Source organism: Mytilus californianus, unplaced genomic scaffold (genome assembly GCF_021869535.1).
Source record: "Mytilus californianus isolate M0D057914Y unplaced genomic scaffold, xbMytCali1.0.p SCAF_57, whole genome shotgun sequence".
Classification (NCBI taxonomy): domain Eukaryota; kingdom Metazoa; phylum Mollusca; class Bivalvia; order Mytilida; family Mytilidae; genus Mytilus; species Mytilus californianus.
Genome location: NW_026262709.1, coordinates 1,044,710 through 1,064,198, shown reverse-complemented (window position 1 = coordinate 1,064,198; position 19,489 = coordinate 1,044,710). Strand labels below are relative to the sequence as shown.

Below are 19,489 nucleotides of genomic sequence, written 5' to 3'. Positions count from 1 at the left end.
TAGCTTTACACAATTCATCTTCTGTTACATCATCATTACATATATTGTTATCATCATCATTTACTGTTTTTGTAACAAAATTTAACAATTCTGACATCTTATTTTCATCAGTAGTTACACATGAATATAAATCACTAAAAAAACTATGTTGTAATTCTAAAATACCATCAGTATCTGACACAGTATCACCATTATCATTCAACAATTCTTTTATAGCATTACTCTCTTGTTTATACTTTTTCTAAATTTAGAAAGTATTTTGTATTTTTATCAGACTCCACCGCCCATACAGCTTTAGCTCTCAATACTGCTCCTTTACACTTTTCAATTTCTAAATTTGACAGTTCTAATTTAAGACTTTCTAATTTGGCAATATCAATTACAATACCACTAGCTGCCTTTTCACAAAGGTGATTGATTTGCCTTTCTAATCTAAAATACTCTTTCTTGTTTTGTTTAGCTAAATCAGATGACAATATCTGAGAATATCTTTTAATTCTATACTTTAAGTTATCCCACCAAACTAAAAAATCTCTATGAAATAATTCACTTTCTTTTTCTTGTGATATAATATCTTTAACTCTTTGTACATATTCTTCGTTAAACAACAATGTTTTATTCAAAATCCAGAGTCCAGGACCTCTTTCAATACATGTACAATTTAAATGCATAATAACAAAAGAGTGGTCACTCATACTAGTAACATTATAATACAAACTTTGTACAAAAGATGACATATTCCTACTAACAAGAAAATAATCTATTCTACTTTGTTGTAGTTTACCCTCTGAAATTCTTTTCCAGGAAAATATTCGACAATCTGGGTTTCTAGCCCTCCATATATCATATACATTATTATCATCCATCAATTTAGTCAGTTTTCTATAGGGTTCATCATTTATATGACAAGTTTTACTTCCTCTGTCTAACACAGACAAAGAGGTATTAAAATCACCTCCAATAATCAAATTATCTAAATCTTTAGTATAATCTATCACAAAATCATAGAAATTACATCTATCAGAAACTACATTAGGTGCATACAAAGAAATAAAGTTTACCAATGTATCATTCTCATAATAAGTCACATGAATAAATCTACCTTGATCATCTTTATAAATACATTTTATTTTATCTTTATAATAATTGCTAGCTAGAACAGCCACACCCTGTCTGCCATCCATACCATTACTATAATAAATATCACCTTCATACATATGTTTTACACCTTTAATAAAATTATCATCCCAAAATGTTTCTTGAAGTAACACAATACCAAATTTTCTGTCTTGTACAGTACTTAGAAATCTTTGTAAATTTACAACATTTCTCATACCATTACAATTCAAACTACATATAACAACCATTACAAAAAATATTAAACAATGACATATATATCTATCCATTTTTACTTTTTGTATTTTTTGACAAATTTCTAACAGTTTGACTATTCAGATTTGGAGCAATTGTTAGTTTATTTCTCCTTTCTTTTTTCTTTTCTTTTTTTCTGATTTTTTTTAACATTTTGATACTAATACATTTTTTCATCCCGCTATCAATAATTTTACAATCTGTATTTAACTCTACATCAGAACAGACAAATGATTCCTTATTATTACTTGCACCTTCAACATTGACTTCTTCGTCATCATCACAGGTGCTATATTCATCATCCATATCTATCGAGTGCTCCTCTGTTGCCATCTCCACATTACACTCTTCTGTAACAATAATGTCAACAGGAGAGCACTCTTCATTTTTTTTCTTTTTAACAACCTCATCAGAATCACTGTCTGCTCTTTTGTTTTTATCTTGAGCCTGTTCAATTACATTAATATCATCATCACCATCATCACCATCATCAAATATTTGATCATCCCTGTCCAATTTCCGTTTCCTGCTGTCCTCCTGTATGCCACTACTATTGGCATGGACCTCTGCTACAACAATTTTAACATTCATATGGGAATCAACTACTTTTTTCAACTCTGTTTGTTCATCATCAATTATATTTTCACTACTTTCTACATCATCATCCTTAAATTGTATAACTACCTCACTGTCATCATCCTTATCTTTATCTTCATCAATATTTTGATCCATACAGGTACAGTTGAAAATATCCCGTGAGGCGGAGTCGAACCACCGACCTAAAGATGTCAGATTTTCTTATTCCACTACAGTCTTCCGCTCTACCAACTGAGCTATCACGGGGTCTTACATTTCCGACTAGCCTCGAGAGCTCTATTTGTAGACAGTGAGAACTAAATGATCACGGAAAAAGAAATCAAAGATCTAACTAAAATATATTTAGATTTAGGACAATTACGTGGTATGCCTACTAATGCTAGGGCGGTCAGTCGCAAAAAATGCATAAGGTTGAAACGTCATACATGCATAAAAAGTCGCTAATGTGCTTTCGCTAAAAATTCTTGAACAATGGTAATATTTGAGAGTAAAATAGGGCCAAAAAATATCCCGTGAGGCGGAGTCGAACCACCGACCTAAAGATGTCAGATTTTCTTATTCCACTACAGTCTTCCGCTCTTCCAACTGAGCTATCACGGGGTCTGTATGCAAATGGTTAAAATTTATGATTTATACGTATTTGGGTGTATAGGACATTTAGTAATAAAAACCAAAAAGCGCCATCAATAGGATCTGAAACATTATTAGGGGAAGGAGGGGCAATAATTCATTTAGATAATTCAATTAGCAAGAGTAGCAGCGAAAACAAAAAAGTAGAATGACGGATCGGTTGCGCTTAACATATCGCCTACAGCAATCAATACTATGAATTTGCGGATGCGTTCAATATAGTAACAAGATAGCAGTGAACATTAAGTACCTAAAAATGGTGGACGTCACTAAGTCCTCGGTAGTATAGTGGTTAGTATCCCCGCCTGTCACGCGGGAGACCGGGGTTCGATTCCCCGCCGGGGAGGACATTATTTTTTACTTGGCTTTGAATTTTCATTTTTTTATTGGTCAATTTGACCGGTATAGTTACACCGGATACTCCTTACGTAAGGACTTTTTAAATATCAAGTTGTGAAATAATTTATTTATACAAGTTACTTTCTCTGGTCAAAAGAAACATGCACATAATTTAAAAATCAATAAGAAATAATGTGTTTATACAATTAAATTAGGATATTCATATCTTGTAGAAAAAAGTTGTTAACAAAGCAGCACTTGGGACAAGTAAAACAAAGATTTTTTTTATTATGATCAGTGCTGCAAAATCAAAATGCAAACATACAAGAATCATCTAAACTCAGTTGCTTTCACCAAGTCTACAAAATGGGTCAGAGACCATCATATGTTGATTCACTAAACAATTTAAATGATAGAGCAGCAATATATGCAAAATATGCATAAGTGCACATTCTTTAATGATTGAAAGGGGAAGACATCTTAACATTCCTAGAGAAGAAATATACTGTGCTGTCTGTAAAAATAGGGAATTTGAGGATGAACAACATTTCTTATTACAATGTAATAGATTTACCTCAAAACGAGACATATTAGAAAAAAAAAAATGTTATATTTAAAATACAGCGTAACATTACCACTGATGCAAAAATATCTCTATTGGTTAACAATAGCTCAGCATTATTTAAGACTGTGTTCCTTTTTCATATCAGAGTGTCTAAATATAAGGAATAGTGAACTAATATGATACATCAATATGTAACTTTTCATTCTATCATGTCAATTAATATAATTATATGTATGCAATAACTATTTATTGTTAATGAGTTTGTGCCAATAAAAAAAATTGAATTTGTACAATTGCAAGATCGTACTTTTCAGAAAAAACTGAACATATTTCTTAAGAATCAGTTTACCAGAATTCCATGGCTGGATATAAAGACCAATACAGAATTCAAAGTAAGTAAACTTCATTATTTAATCAGTAATTGTCTCCCCTGGACAAATTCTAAAAGGGCAAGTCACTTAGGCTTGTTGTTTCTGCTAGGGGTGGTGTCGTCAACAATGTATTAATTTGTGATATTAATGTCAATAAATGGGTAATCTGAATGCCGGGTAAATGATTTTTGTGTGAGAATGGAAATGGGGAATGTGTCAAGGAGACAATGACCCAACCAAAGATCAGAAAACAGGAGAAGGCCACTTAAATGGGTCTTCAACAATTGAATTTGGTATTGTCAATTTAGAACATCTCATTATTCACTTCCATATCATTTGACTCAATCTTATTCATCATGTATGGACTTTAAAATTGTTGGCATTCAAACAAAACATCCTTACAACTTAAAGAAATATTGTTTTGATTTAAAGTATAAAAGAAATTAATGTCTGTTAATAATTACATGAAATAGGTGTATGAAGTTGTGAACATAAATAAAAACTTATTGATTGAAAAAATTAGTTCTTCAGCTAAGATGATAAAATTTATACTATCAGTTATATGATTTGCTACTGACCCCATACTGATCCATGGAGGTTTAGTAAAACCTTATGGATTTTACTAACCCTTTATTAATCTGTACGGGGTAAGTAGTGAACAATATAATTTTTTTATTGCACACATGACTGTTCTTGCAAAGTTTTGTATAAAAAATACAGTTAAGTACAATAAAATTAATAGCTGACCTCACTATTTAAGGGGATTCATAGGGGTCACCACTTATTAAAGTACTAAACTAATCAAATTTGTGCAAGGTGCGATAAATTATATATGTATTCATAACTCTTATATGATTTGCATATTAGAGAATACGTTGATATGATTGGTTGAGAGGACTTCCGGTAGTTGTTCTTGACGTGGTTTATTTTTCTATAGACGATATTGACCGAACTTCTTTTCGTAACCAATGTAAACAAGATGGCGGCGGTAATGACACAATCCGGATCGACGTTAACAATATTTATTTTCAATTCGCGTTAATAGGTCTTAATGGTTAAATAGAATAAAAAAACACGAAACATTCGTTTGAATGATAATAAGAGTTTTTGTAGTTTATTTTTTATCAGATTGCAAATTTCATGGAGTACAATTACTTTTGCGTTAACCAACAAATATATTCATGCGCCAGGCCTATTCAATGACACAAATATACAATTTACGTGTGATAGAGGTTACGAGTGTGGGACAATAAATTCCTTATCTCCAATTTTATAGAATTATAAGGATTAAACGCCTTTTTAAAGGAATTAATTGGTGTATAAACTGTACCAAGTCACTCACAAACATATCATAAAATTCCTTCGGACTTTTATTTGTTTGTGAGTGAATTGGTCGAGTTTATACACCAATTAATTCCTTTAAAAAGGCGTTTAATCCTATAATAAATAGCATATTCATTAATTTTGATTTACTAATAAACATACTGTTTGCACTTTTTTTTATTTTCAATGTTTAGAATGAGGTAAATAGAAATTTGAAGAATGATGGTTACACCAATGATGCCATGGCATTCAAGAGTGTAATAACATGGTCATTGGGGAGGTACACTGATTACAGAAATCAGTTGAGAAGAAAGGTAATTTCAAGATAGGGTGAATGAACTTTGTATATATATTTATACATGTTTCTTTTAATCAGCAATTTTGTTTATTGTTTTAAGTTGAGGCTGTTGTTCGCTCCTTTTGTTTTTGAATTTTTGCCAGATATTTTCCCTGATAGTGATAACCCCTACTTTTCTTTTCATAATTTTATTACCTATAGTTTAAAAAGCAATACTTTAAAATGCTATAAAATCCTGTATAAATTGCTGCATTTTTCGTTTCCATTCTCTAACTTTAGTTTGCCCCAATCAAATGTTATGAAACTTATATACTATAATGCTGATGACTACCACAGATCAAGTTTCAATTTTGGTGGTGTCACTTTTACCATTCTAAGAGTTGTGCCCCTTTACAAATGTAAAAATTGCTGAATTTTTCATTTTCTTTCTCTAACTTTAGTTTGCCCCAATCAAATGTAATGAAACTTATACACAATGCTGACTACCACAGATCAATTTTCAATTTTGGCGGTGTCACTTTAAACATTCTAAGAGTTATGTAAAAAAATGTTGAATTTTTCGTTTCCGTTCTCCAACTTTAGTTTATCTCAACTGAATGTTATGAAACTTATTCACAATGCACGATGCTTATTACCACAAAACACAAGTACAAATTTGGGTAGCGTCACTTTTTCATTTCTTGAGTTATGTCTCTTTATCACATAATATGCAAGCTGGGGCATCATCTGTGACAAGCAATGCTTTGCAAACTTGTGTGACGTGGTTGACTAGTTTTTCAGCATATAAAGTAGACAGATATAGTATTATCTGGGCTAATCATGTTGTACATATATATATATATAACCAATGATTCAATGAATAAAGACAATGTTTGATTAATATCTTTATTAAAACATGCCCTTTTGATATAATCATTTCACGTGTTAAATGACCTTTTTCAGGATTGGCACCCTGCCCTTTTGAAATCCTAGCTGGATCACTGCCCATGGACACATTTCCCTATTTATTTTTTTCTGATTTTTTAGTGCCTTTATTTTTATACTATCAATTTATAACATTCTTTTAAAAAAAGCTTGTTATTTTGAAACAGAGTAGCCAACATAATGAGCAACAAACTACATTGAACATCCGCTTCTCTTGATGACAATATTTCAAAATCAAATACACATTATATGAAGAACAGGAATAAAAGCCCTGTTCATTGATAATTTTCTATGTTTTCTATGTATTGTCTGTGATTTTGTCCCATGTATCCTTTCATTTTCTATATGTGACATATCAGTCAGATCAATATATATTTTTATTATTATTATTATTATTATAGTTTTTATAACAGTGCGTTATATAATATTAAAATTACCCTAAGCGCTTTACATCATATATCCATTCACATACAATAAAATATGAAAGCTCATTTTAAAAAATCCTAAAACCAACAGATTTTAAAAATATTTTATAAAAAAATTATACTTTCAAATTTTACTGATAAACAATTAAAATAAGCATGTGCGGTATGGGCTTTGCTCATTGTTGAAGGCCGTACAGTGACCTATAGTTGTTAATTTCTGTGTCATTTGGTCTCTTGTGGAGAGTTGTCTCATTGGCAATCATACCACATCTTCTTTTTTATATATGGTAGAATTAAGGAGATATTAAAACCGTACCAATAAAAGTAAGCTAAAACTTAAAAAAATATTTGCTAAAAAATTCAAAGTTCATATAACAGTAAACAAACTAATTTATTATCTTTCTACGGAAGCAGAATGACTGAAATCAACCTAGGGATAACAATCCTGCAATGGCGTAACTATTTGCATACACCATTATATTTCAGAAAGACTCTTCATACCTTCAACTTGTATACACATCACTTATTTTAAGAATTTCCATCTGTCATTTGTCTTTTGTCCTTGACCTCATTTTCATGACTCAATGACTTACTTTTTTTTTGACAAGTGAAAAATATGCACTTATTATGAGTAATAGAATAACTGTATTCTGTATATGAGCTTCTTGCAAGCCTACATGTCTGTCAGGTAACGGATCCTCCTGACCGAGACATCATTTAATGGAACAACAATTTAGGTTAAAGTTACATAGTCAAGTGTGTATCTCAGATACTATTAGCATTATGGAAACTATATTTTGTATATTGAATGAAATGTAAAGTGTACATGAATTATTTGCAGGTTTCATCTGTCCTTGACCTCAATTTCATGATTCCTTAAAAATGTATAGTTTTGTGGTTTTTGATCTTTTTTTCAAGACACTAAAAACATTTTGACCACTACATTTAGTGTGGATAATTGATTGGTGAATGTGTCCATATGGCAGGTTTCATATGACCTTAAGCTCATTTTCATGGTTCATTGGACATGGTTTAGATTTTGTGGTTTGGTTTATTTCTCAAGAAAATATAAGCAAGTGGTCAACCATATTTGGTATATGAAATTATTTAAGGAATGACTAATATTTTTTCTGTCTATTCGAAATAACATCAAAAATGTGGTGCACCACATTTTTTATGTTATTTCGAATAGACAGAAAAAATATTACAGTCATTTCTTATAATTTAATTCTAAATTCCATTTTAAACTGGAGTAAACCATGAAAAAACGTTGATGACGTCACGATCACATGACAAAATTATGTCTATGAGCTGATAAACAAAACAACGTCAGCCAATCAGAAGACGCGTTACATCCAAAATTAAATTATTGTAAGATGTTCATATCTGTCTTAATGCTGGATTCAACTTCATATGACCTTGATTTCATTTTCATGGTTCATTGGTTAATGTTAAGATGCTGTGATTTGATCTGTTTCTCAGGTGCTGTTAGTGACAGGACCACTTTATTTGATGTATGGAATAATTGTAAGGTGTACATGTATGTCTGGCATGGTTCTTACCCTGACTTCAAACTTTTATTTGTTTATGAGTAAATTGGTCGAGTTATACACAAATAAATTCCTTTAAAAAGGCGTTCAATCCTATACTAAACGTTGTCGAGTCAGAATAAAAGTTTAAATCAAACTCATTGCATTACAATACTCAAATGTCTTAAAACTTATCTGATTAATCTTAATATTTTCTCATTTTTTAAAGATAATAACTGAATTAAAGAAGGAAGATTTGGCCGTTGTGCCCATAGAAGAATTTGCCCAGTCTATAATAGGTGGTTATTGTAGTTCTGGGGTTGATGACAGTTCTCCAGAGAGGACACAGTTGTGCCTGCTACTTGTAAGTTTAGCAATAACAGAAATTACTTTACAGTGAATTAATTAATTCACTGTAGTGTAGGTCATTTTATCATGTATTATTTATTTCTGATGAAGAACAGACTACGTAATATGAAAATATTGCAAAACGAACCAATGAAGCTTTCTTATGTATGAAAGATCATTGATCATAATTCTTATTTCCATTTTTAAAGGCAAAGTCCATGCTGTAAGCTTATTACATTATGGCATATTCCCTCTGATGAACTGAAAAAACAATTTATGTTTAGTAGCAATGAGATTGAAAATAATCAAGTTTAGAAAATGGCAAATAATTTTAAAATGTTTTGTCATTTTTAATTTTTGCAGTATTGTTGACCTAATAATATAAAAATATAATAATCCTATGATATTTATACATGAAAGTAATAGACTATTTTCATATTACCGACTTTTGACTCTGGATTATATAATTTTTTGACAGGTAACCTTTTCTGTGGTAGGACATCCTGGTTCTCAGTGAAGTAAGAGCAACCAAAATAAGTAAAATCAAACATATAATCGGTGTATAATAATTTGAGGGGAAGTTTACTGTTTTATGATGATTTTGTCATGTAAAATAAATGTAAAGCAGTTAATTTTCCCCAAAAATTTAACCTATTTTAAGCTTGATTTTACTTCTTTAGGTTGCTCTTACTTTACTTGGTACCAGGATGTCCTACCACAGGGAAGGTACGTAACCTGTTGAAAAAGTATAAACTGCGGAGTCAAAAGTCCGTAACATGAAAATGGTCTATTGAACAACTACAAAAGTATTATTACCATACAACTGATATTATGGTGTTATCTTAATAGATGTTTTAATAGAAAAGATTTTAAATGTTACAGGTGCTATAATTTTTGAGAAACATTGCTATTTGAAGAACACGGTTCAGCTTCATTACAGAAGTGAAAATAGGACCCTGAACAATAATGTCAATGAACAAAATCTTTTTTGTTAAGATAGTTTTTAAAAAAATGTACTTAGATCACAAGTCATAAGAAACAGTTATGACAGAATAGTTTTTCTTATTTATGCTGAAACAATAACAAATTTGATTATTTGGTGGACACAACCATCAACAACTTAAACAGGCTCCTGCATGGCTAGTGTAGTTTATTTTCATACAATGTCTTTCAGTTTTTATACACCGCAAACATTTTTGGGGGTTCGTATAATGCTATGATGTTGTCGTCGTCTGAAACTTAGTTAAAGTACATTTTGTAAATGGATCTTTATGAAATTTTACAAGGTTCAATACCACAAAAAGAAGATTTGGATTGAATTTGGGGGTTATGGTACAAACAGTTTAGGAATAAGGGGCTAAAAACAAGCATTTATGTAGTTTCTGGACAATAACTTGTGTGTAAGTGTATGGATCTCTCTGACATTGTACCACAAGGTTCCATATCACAAAGTGAAGGCTAGGATTGCGTTTGGCCCAAACAAGCAGGAATCAGGGGCAAAAAAGGGGCCAAAAACAAGCATTTTTGTAGTTTCCAGACAATAACTTGTGTTTTGTTTAAGTGTATGGATCTCTCTAAAATTGTACGACAAGGTTCCATACCACAAAGGGAAGGGTGGGATTGAGTTTGGGGGTAATTGTTCCAAGGGGAGGGGGGATTTTTTTCCCTAATTTTTTTAAGGGGTTCATATTTTTTTTTCAAAATTTTTGAAATTACAAATTTTTTGAAAAGTTTCAAGAAGAAATCTTCAAAATGCACAGTATTGCGCAATAGATTTTTAAGATCTTTGACCACATTTATTTTGTGTCAGAAACCTATATTATCATGATTATGTCAAAAATTTGATCACAATCCAAATTCAGACAGTATCAAGGTTGAATATTGTGTCCAGATTTGCCCGATCTGTTCAGGGTTTGACCTCTGCCTTCATATCAGGCTGCGGTCGTATTAGGCTGCGCTCAGCGAAGCATTTTTTTTTTGTTTTTGCGCAAGTAGATAGTGACAAATTATCTGTCTACTATGAAATTAATTATTTTGAAACATATCTGATATCAGTGTTTGTGGACTGAAAACCAATTGTATTTTTGGTAATACTAGATTACGTTATTTTTATATTTTTATACGACCGCAAAAAAATATTGCGGTCGTATATTGGTATGACGTTGGCGTTGTCGTCGTCGTCCGAAGACATTGGTTTCGCACTCTAACTTTAGTTTAAGTAAATGGATCTCTATGAAATTTTTCAATAAGGTTCAATACCACAAAAGGAAGGTTGGGATTGCTTTTGGGGGTTATGGTACCAACAGTAATGGAATTAGGGGCCAAAAATAAGCATTTTTGTAACTTGCAGACATAACTTGTGTGTTAGTGTATGGATCTCTCTGACATTGTACCACAAGGTTCCATATCACAAAGGGAATGCTGGGATTGATTTTGGGGGTAATTGCCTCCAAATTTTAGGAATTACGGGCCAAAAAGGGGCAAAAAACAAGCATTTTTCTAGTTTCATGGCAATAACTTGTGTGTAAGTGTATGGATCTTTCTGAAATTGTACTACAAGGTTCCATATCACAAAGGGAAAGATGGAATTGAGTTTGGGGGTAATTGCCTGAAACGTTTAGGAATAAGGGGCCAAAAAGGGGCCAAAAATAAGCATTTTTCTAGTTTCCAGACATTAACTTGGGTTCAAGGGTATGGATCTCTCTGAAATTGTACTGCAAGGTACCATACCACAAAGAGAAGGCTGGGATTGATTTTGGGGGTAATTGCCTCAAAATTTAAGGAATTAGGGGCCAAAAAGGGGCAAAAAACAAGCATTTTTCTAGTTTCATGACAATAACTTGTGTGTTAGTGTATTGATCTTTCTCAAATTGTACTACAAGGTTCCATTTCACAAAGGGAAAGCTGGAATTGAGTTTGGGGGTAATTGCCTAAAACGTTTAGGAATAAGGGGCCAAAAATAAGCATTTTTCTAGTTTACAGACATTAACTTGTGTTCAAGTGTATGGATCTCTCTGAAATTGTACTGCAAGGTACCATACCACAAAGGGAAGGCTGGGATTGATTGTAGGGGGTAATTGCCTCAATATTTTAGGAATTAGGGGCCAAAAAGGGGCAAAAAAACAAGCATTTTTCTAGTTTCAGGATAATAACTTGTGTGTAAGTGTATGGATCTTTATGAAATTGTACTACAAGGTTCCATATCACAAAGGGAAAGCTGGGTTTAAGTTTGGGGGTAATTGCCCTAAAGGTTTATGAATTTGGGGCAAAAAAGGGGCCAAAAACAAGTATTTTTCTAGTTTCCAGACAATAACTTGTGTTCAAGTGTACGGATCTCTCTGAAATTGTACTGCAAGGTACCATACCACAAAGGGAAGGCTGTGATAGAGTTTGGGGGTGATGAATCATAAGGGGTTTCATAAAATTTGAAGGGGGATTTTTTTTTCCTTTTTTTTTCTTTAAAATTTTTTACATTTTAAATTGGTTATTTTTTATTTATATATAAAAGCAAATAATAATGATATGGTTTGAATAGGTAAATTAAAAATTTTTAAGTTCTTAGACCACATTCATTCTGTGTCAGAAACCTATGCTGTATCAAATATTTAATCACAATCCAAATTCAGTGCTGTATCAAGCTTGAATGTTGTGTGCATACTTGTCCCAACTGTTCAGGGTTCGACATCTGCGGTCGTATCAAACTGTGCCCAGCGGAGCATTTTATTTTTATGTACAATATGAATTACCTGTTTTTGAGTGTTATTAAAACATTTTTAATTTTACATCGATCATTTCTGTATAAAAAAGGGATGCTGACACAAGATAGTTTAAAGCTTGAGATGACAGCTGATTTTTGGCATTCATTCAAGGAATATTATGATGAGTTCAAATCAAGTGTTAAAGAAGACAAATGGGAGGCTCTTAATGCCCTGGACAGGAGGAGAACAAGACAAAAAGGTAAATTTTTATTAAGGCCCCAGAAATATTATTCGTAGGTTTAAAGCAAAATCTGACAGACCTAGAATTTATATCCCTGTAAAACCTGCAACCACTTTTATATATGTTAGTTATTTAGATATTTAATGTGAATAGAAATGTTCTTTACCCAAAATGTTTTTTAACTGTAATAAAGAAATCGACAACATTTGTAATATAAATGAATTGCAGACTCACTGACCATAACTTTTACACAGTTCTATCACTTAACAAAATTATATCCATGTGTTGTTGTTAGAATAATGCATTTTGATTCTTGCAGATCTTGTGTAAAAACTTGTGTATGAATGCTATGAAAATTTCAAACATAACAAAATTTTAAATCAATATTAAAACTGTAACTACGATAATAATAGTAATAATCACATGTAGATCTATCAAACTGTTTTTATAAGTTATCTCAAATCTTCTATCTTTCTCAAGTTATCTGGGGTTTTTTTAAGTAAATAAGTTAAATATGTAAAAAAGGTAGATATACATAAATACCATAGGAAGATGGTAATAAAGAAATTGCATTTGTATCATATTGGAAAAGCAAATAATTATACCCCCGCTTTAAAAAAGTGGGGGTATACTGTTTTACCTCTTTCTGTCCTTCCGTCAGTCCATCCATCCGTTTGTTTGTCCGTCCCATGAATATTTTCGTCGCATTTTTCTCAAAAACTACTTGACAAGGATTTCTGAAATTTGGTTTCAGGGTTTATATAAGTAAGTTAACCCATGTGATGCGTTTTCAGATTCATCACTCAACAACTCCCTGTTTACTGAACACTTGTATTATTTTACACATGATAGCCTAGTTGAAAATTTTTGTCACATTTTTCTCAGGAACTAAATGACAAGGATTTTTGAAATTTGGTTTCAGGGTTTATATAAGTCAGCTATACCGTGTGATGTGTTTTCAGATTCATCACTCAACAACTTCCTGTTTACCGAAATATTTTGGCGGGGGTATCATCAGTGATCAGTAGCTCACAGTTTTACTCGTTTTTTATTGCATTCATGAACATTTATTTAATGTGATCATATATGGTTTTTATTGAATAATTATTAAAGTGTCAATATAAGTTATCAGTTACATTCATGTCTGTATATATGGGTATTACAACACCTTGAAAATTTGCAACACACATTAAACTTATAACTACTTTTGCAAGGCCTCTAAAATTGCTTCCAGTCAATATTTTCAAAATTACAGAAAAATTACATTTTTAATTCGATTTATATAACAAAAGACAGCTATTACAGACAAGCAATCAAACAATGTAATTGTAAAATATCTGCTCAAATAAGGGAGACAACTATGCCTCCAAAATGTTTAAAGTTCAAATAATAATGTAAAAGTTATTATTACCAATAAGTGAATTTGACTATCCTTGTAAGTAGATACAGGTATTTTGATGATTTGATTATGAACTCTATTCAAATGTTTATATACTGTACATTTTTTCTCATTAACAATATGTTTTCATTAATATTTCAGATAAAGAAAACTAGATTCAGAAGATAATTGAGACATTGGACTTGTACCTGTATTTCTTTTACTTTTTTAATATAAATATGAACCTGAAACGATTTTGTCATTCTTATCCCAATAAATTATTTAATCAAATTGACAACACCATGACAAGAAGAGGAAATAAAGGGCAAAGAACACTCCTCAAAGAACTATACAGTCAGACACCAGCCAAAAAAAACACTGTTACAACAGCATGTTGAAGAACTCAGGTGCTTAGGAAGAGTATTCATTTCATGTTTTTACTATAAAAGGCGACTATCCTGTCGATCAAGGCTAATAAAAATTCAATATTAATTACATTATAGGTACTGTACGTCACATTTTAAGAAAAGAGGCTGGATCAGTACAAAATATATGAAGCAGTAATACATGATGATGTTTAAAAGCAATATTTAATTTATACCAATGTACATACCATGCACAAACAGTGCAGATTACTATTATCGGAAATAATACATTACATCTGAAATCTGAAAGGCTTTACCTTTTAACTTTATATTTCTTTCAAGTGGACAATTGTTTTTTATATTTATTTTTGAAACAAATACAGTCAGATATTGTAAAACAAGCATTGCTGCAGTTGTTACTTAGTAAAGCTAATGTAAAAGAATTTAACATTGGAACAATATTGATTTCAAAACACATTAAACAAAATAGTTGCTACAGCTTAAAGTGTTAAGATTGACACTGAATATTGACCTGTTGCATTAAGAAACAGTGCTGTGTTAAAAAGTTGGGTGTTAATTGTTAGTTTATAGTTATTGTGTGTTTCCAAAGCACCAAAAATGAAACCACAAAGAAAAAACATACATATGATGGGTGTTGTGAAAAAAACTCTTATGTGAAACTGGTGTTGAGGACTTAAAAATCAGATGTAAAACAGGTTTTGAGGACAAACAAAAATCATATATAAAACGGGTGTTGAGGACAGAAAAAAACATACGTATAACGGGTGTTGAGGACAATAAAAACATACGTAAAACGCATGATTTGCCAGAAATTAACAGGCGTTTAACGTGCGTTTACCCGTAAAACGTACGTTATACATACTTATTTAACGCATGTTTTACGTCAACGCACGTTTTACATGTGTTTAACGTGCGTAATTCATGCGTTTCTTACAGGCGTTTTACATGCGTGGTCCTCAATATGCGTTTTACGTACGTTTCATAACATACGTAAAACACATGTTTTACGCATGAAAAACGGGTATGCAATTTTTGCTGTGTACAGGTCGTGGCTTAAAAATTTACGGCACGGCTTTTTCCTTTAATTTTAATGTCGCCTGCATACCTCTCACTGTACCTAATTCATCTTTGAACAAGTCCATGTGCATACGTTCATTAATTTTATCTTTAACTGAAGAAGGTGCTATCACTGACCTGATATGTTTCAAATCTACAGTTAACTTTGACAGCCAGTTTCTTACAAATAGATACGGTCCCTCTTTCTCAACGATCAACGGCTAATTGTGTTTGATTGTCATAAACAACATTGACAATTATCTCACAAATTACCGTAATTGTATCTCCTGTATATGTGTTCATTTTTACATTGCTCTTCCGTAACTGGATGCGAAAAGTACTTCTGGTAGTTTTCTTCTTCAATAATTGACGATCTGCACCTGTATCCAATTCCATAACGTAAGCGACATCTACATTCTTGACATAAAGCTTCAGTTCCCTGTTATCGGATGTCCTACGTGTTTTTTTATAATGAACAATGACCAGGAGTTTTCGTCTTGTTCTGATTCTGAATGTTCCTTCATCATGTGAACTTTCGACGGATTGGCTTTAAATTTGGTGTTCTTTTTATATTTCTTGTCAACTTGTCTTGATTTTCGTTTTTCGGTCCAAAGATGTACTGCATTTTCTACTAATATGTGTAATTTCTGTGCACTTCCGCATTCTGACGATCTTATTGTCACTTTATGTGTAGTTGATACACCATTTCGAAATTCATTGCTCTCTTTTTTCCGCAGCTTCTATACCAACATCAATTTCGAAAGCATTTTTCAGATCAAGTTCACTTTCGGATAATAATTTCCTTTGATGGTTTTTGAAAACAGTCCACAAACAAATCTGTCTCTTAAAGCATTCCTCTAGAAATGCATTTAATTGACAATATCAGTCAGTTGTCTATCTCTGATAAGCTAAATAATCATTCACTTTTTCATGGCTTTCTTATCAGCCAGTTTTCTATCTCTGACTAGCTAAATATTCCTCACTTTTTCATGGCTTTCCTATCAGCCAGTTTTCTATCTTTGATTAGCTAGATAATCCCTCACTTTTTCATGGCTTTCCTGTTTTTGTTGATGATATTTGTATCGTTCTGCAATAATCAACGGTTTAATCGTAAGTGATCCGTTACTATTTTCAAATGTCTTTGTATTTGGCTTTGCAAGAACACATAAGTTCCTTAACAAACTATAAGTCTCTTCTCCACAGACTTTGAGAAAAATTGACCTCGTTTTGTCATCATCATCATCGATTTCATTTGGAAAGAAATACTCTTCTAGTCATTTGGTTTATTCCTTAAAATTATTTTCAAACTTAAATTCCTCGATCCGACCATAAGTAGGCATTTTCAATATTTCAAGTGTGTTACAATTTCAGCAGATTGTAAAAATAAAGTTCACTAAAAATGTTCAATATCCTCGTCGCCAATGTTATATATTTATTGTGGGTTGCAGTGATGGCTATTTCAGATTCTTTATTTCTCGAACACCATAAAGTTACAATGGTACAAAGAAGTTCATAAGAGAATACATATTTATTAAACTACAATCTACACACACAATGATTACAATTTGCAATACATCAGTATACATAAAACAAACAGTAAGTCAATGCCATGTGAAAGTTACGCCCATAAAATCTAACAGAACATTATAACTTTGAACTATGTTTAGAGATAACAAACTATCGACATACACATCCGTTAATCTGATGATTATCAGTATATAAATAACACATAGCTGAGAGGGTGATAGAGCAGATTGTTACCCCGAGAAAACATTGTCAACTGAGGCGAAGCCAAGGTTTACAATGTCTTTTCGAGGGGTAACAATCTGCTCTATCACCCTCTCAGATATGTGTTATTTAATTTATTATACTGAATGTTATGTTATTACTGTCGATTAAATTTCAAATTCAAAGTAATAAACTATGACGTCTTGCACATAACAACCATCCGTATTTAATAAAGCGCACACTTGATCAAGCGTCTCCATGAATGGTAATAGAGTACATTATCACCCTCGTATAAGCCAATCAAAATATGGCATTTTAACGTGAAGTATAATAATATTAATTATAACCCAATTAAACTATAGCGATAATATATCTTGTAAACATAATATTTCCGTATCAGAATTTAAAAAAAAACACTAGGAAATAGATTATTTAACCCTTAAGCTTCACATCCTCCAATTATTTGTACACGCAATTTAAGGATTAGGATTAAGGATGAAATCAGAAAGGGATTTATAACCATGTAAGTGTTTACTTTCCGTGTTATTATGTTTTGTTTATATTGTTATATATATTTGTGAAAATTGTCTACCGATTTCAAAGAAAAGTAAGAATTTTATATTTTTTCTCTGTTTCAGTTTCTGGTGTTATCATTTTACTAGTAATGTAAAGCTTCAACATTATTATTACTAGGAAAAACCATACACTCACATACATCCAAGGACTCATACATATACTCATACTTTCCATACGCAATACCACAGTGGAATCAGCTTCTTTGTGGTACTTGTTCAGGCACCATCAGTTGATAGCTTCAGGGAACAGCTCATTCCTGTTCTCTGTACTATTATCTAATAGCATAGATTAAGATTGTTTATAGTTTTAATCACAAATTTGTTATTTTCATTTCATTAAATAATTATTTTGTGGTTGAATTGGGGTATTTTTTTATAAATAGTCCACGTATGCAACGGTTTGTAATCATCAGATGTTGGTTGAATATTGTATACCTGAAGAAGTAGATGAGTTCCAATTTTAATACATTATATGATCAAACTAAGGATGCCACATGTTGTCCTATTACAAATGTAAATGCAAGGTTCAAGCTATGTTAACTTCGATTAACTGACTACTTTAACATTTGAATGTAGGACTGAAAGTCACTGGACAATAAGTTACAGACAAAACGTCATGGACAAAAAGTTACAGATAGAACGTCATGGACAAAAAGTCACAGGACAAAAAGTCACATTTCAGTTCGTGATAAGTTTTCTTTGAATTAGAAATTACTTATTAAAAAAAAACGTTTTTGTATTTTTTCTTGAACTATTATATGTAAAGCAACTGTGTTAACAACATTTATATTAAAAAAATCATAATTATCAAATATGTGTTTAGAAACCAATTTGTCAAAGTGGCTTCGTACTTAAATGGCTTCGTGGTGCCAAGAATTATATCCTTTGAAATAAAACGAAGCGTTTACAATATTTTCACGATATAATATAATTCAAAGATGGAAATAAGGTAGATCAAGTGTATACCGCCATATTGGAATGTAAAATAGCAGAACACAATTTGTCTAGTTCTTTGTTTAAATAATAAGACTTGCATGATTAAAATTTAATAAATCTTCATTTATCAAGGCTAAAGAACAATTTCATAAGTACTCTCAGATCTGTACTTAGTGTCTTTTTTGTAGTGGGGATGAACATATACCCTGCCACGTCCAGTCTCGGTTTTTGTTACTTGTTTTCTGTTTTGTATCGATCTAATGAGTTAAGCCCTTATGCATTTTTTGCGACCGACCGTCCTAGTGGGCATACCACGTTTATTTGAATAAATGAAAATAAGTAATTTATTGCATTATTAAGACTGTTTTAAAAAATACCAAATATTTGTTTTTGTTCGAGTAAATTTTTCAACTAAGCTATTTATGGAGATATAACCCATATAGCAAAAATTATACAAAGGAATGTCAAATAAATTTTCATTTTTTACTTGTAGCAAGAAAACAAGTTCGGTGACACCCTTTTTTATTTTTATTTTCTTAAAGCATATTATAAAACCTATCTTCTCATATCTAATTTCAAAATTTATCTCACAGATTTCTTTTTATTTACAAAAAGTTAAACTATGCAAAATTGAGTAATTTTACACGACTTGTTCAAAAACATGTTTAACCCCACCACATCCTGTATGTCAGAACTCTTTAAGCACGTGGTTGTCTTTGGTTGTTCTCTGTTATATTTGGTTTTCTTGTTTGTGTCATGTCGGGCCTTTTA

At 31.6% G+C, this 19,489-nt stretch overlaps 1 protein-coding gene, 1 long non-coding RNA gene and 3 other non-coding genes across 5 annotated transcripts; 3 read left to right on the top strand and 2 right to left on the bottom strand.

Moving 5' to 3' along the window:
• Positions 1 to 2,122: 2,122 nt before the first annotated feature.
• On the bottom strand, positions 2,123 to 2,214 carry Trnay-gua (transfer RNA tyrosine (anticodon GUA)). The gene is given in 2 exon segments: positions 2,123 to 2,158; positions 2,178 to 2,214. It is a non-coding gene; the product is annotated as a tRNA-Tyr (tRNA).
• Positions 2,215 to 2,334: 120 nt separating this feature from the next.
• LOC127703940 (uncharacterized) lies at positions 2,335 to 8,772 on the top strand. Its single transcript, XM_052207978.1, has 4 exons — positions 2,335 to 2,355; positions 3,817 to 3,894; positions 5,391 to 5,510; positions 8,602 to 8,772. The coding sequence occupies exons 1-4, from the start codon at positions 2,335 to 2,337 to the stop codon at positions 8,770 to 8,772; spliced, it is 390 nt and encodes a 129-aa protein (XP_052063938.1).
• Trnay-gua (transfer RNA tyrosine (anticodon GUA)) lies at positions 2,477 to 2,568 on the bottom strand. The gene is given in 2 exon segments: positions 2,477 to 2,512; positions 2,532 to 2,568. It is a non-coding gene; the product is annotated as a tRNA-Tyr (tRNA).
• Trnad-guc (transfer RNA aspartic acid (anticodon GUC)) lies at positions 2,873 to 2,944 on the top strand. Its single transcript has one exon. It is a non-coding gene; the product is annotated as a tRNA-Asp (tRNA).
• A 3,734-nt stretch (positions 8,773 to 12,506) lies between the features above and the next one.
• LOC127703934 (uncharacterized) lies at positions 12,507 to 14,288 on the top strand. Its single transcript, XR_007983134.1, has 2 exons — positions 12,507 to 12,677; positions 14,200 to 14,288. It is a non-coding gene; the product is annotated as an uncharacterized LOC127703934 (long non-coding RNA).
• The last annotated feature ends 5,201 nt before the right edge of the window (positions 14,289 to 19,489 follow it).

Excerpts from the sequence above, each read along its gene's own strand:
- LOC127703940 (XM_052207978.1), top strand. The coding sequence starts at position 2,335 with ATGCCTACTAATGCTAGGGCG. Across the intron at positions 2,356-3,816 it reads TGCCTACTAATGCTAGGGCG|AAAAAACTGAACATATTTCT; the intron begins GTCAGTCGCAAA and ends CGTACTTTTCAG. Across the intron at positions 5,511-8,601 it reads GAAATCAGTTGAGAAGAAAG|ATAATAACTGAATTAAAGAA; the intron begins GTAATTTCAAGA and ends CATTTTTTAAAG.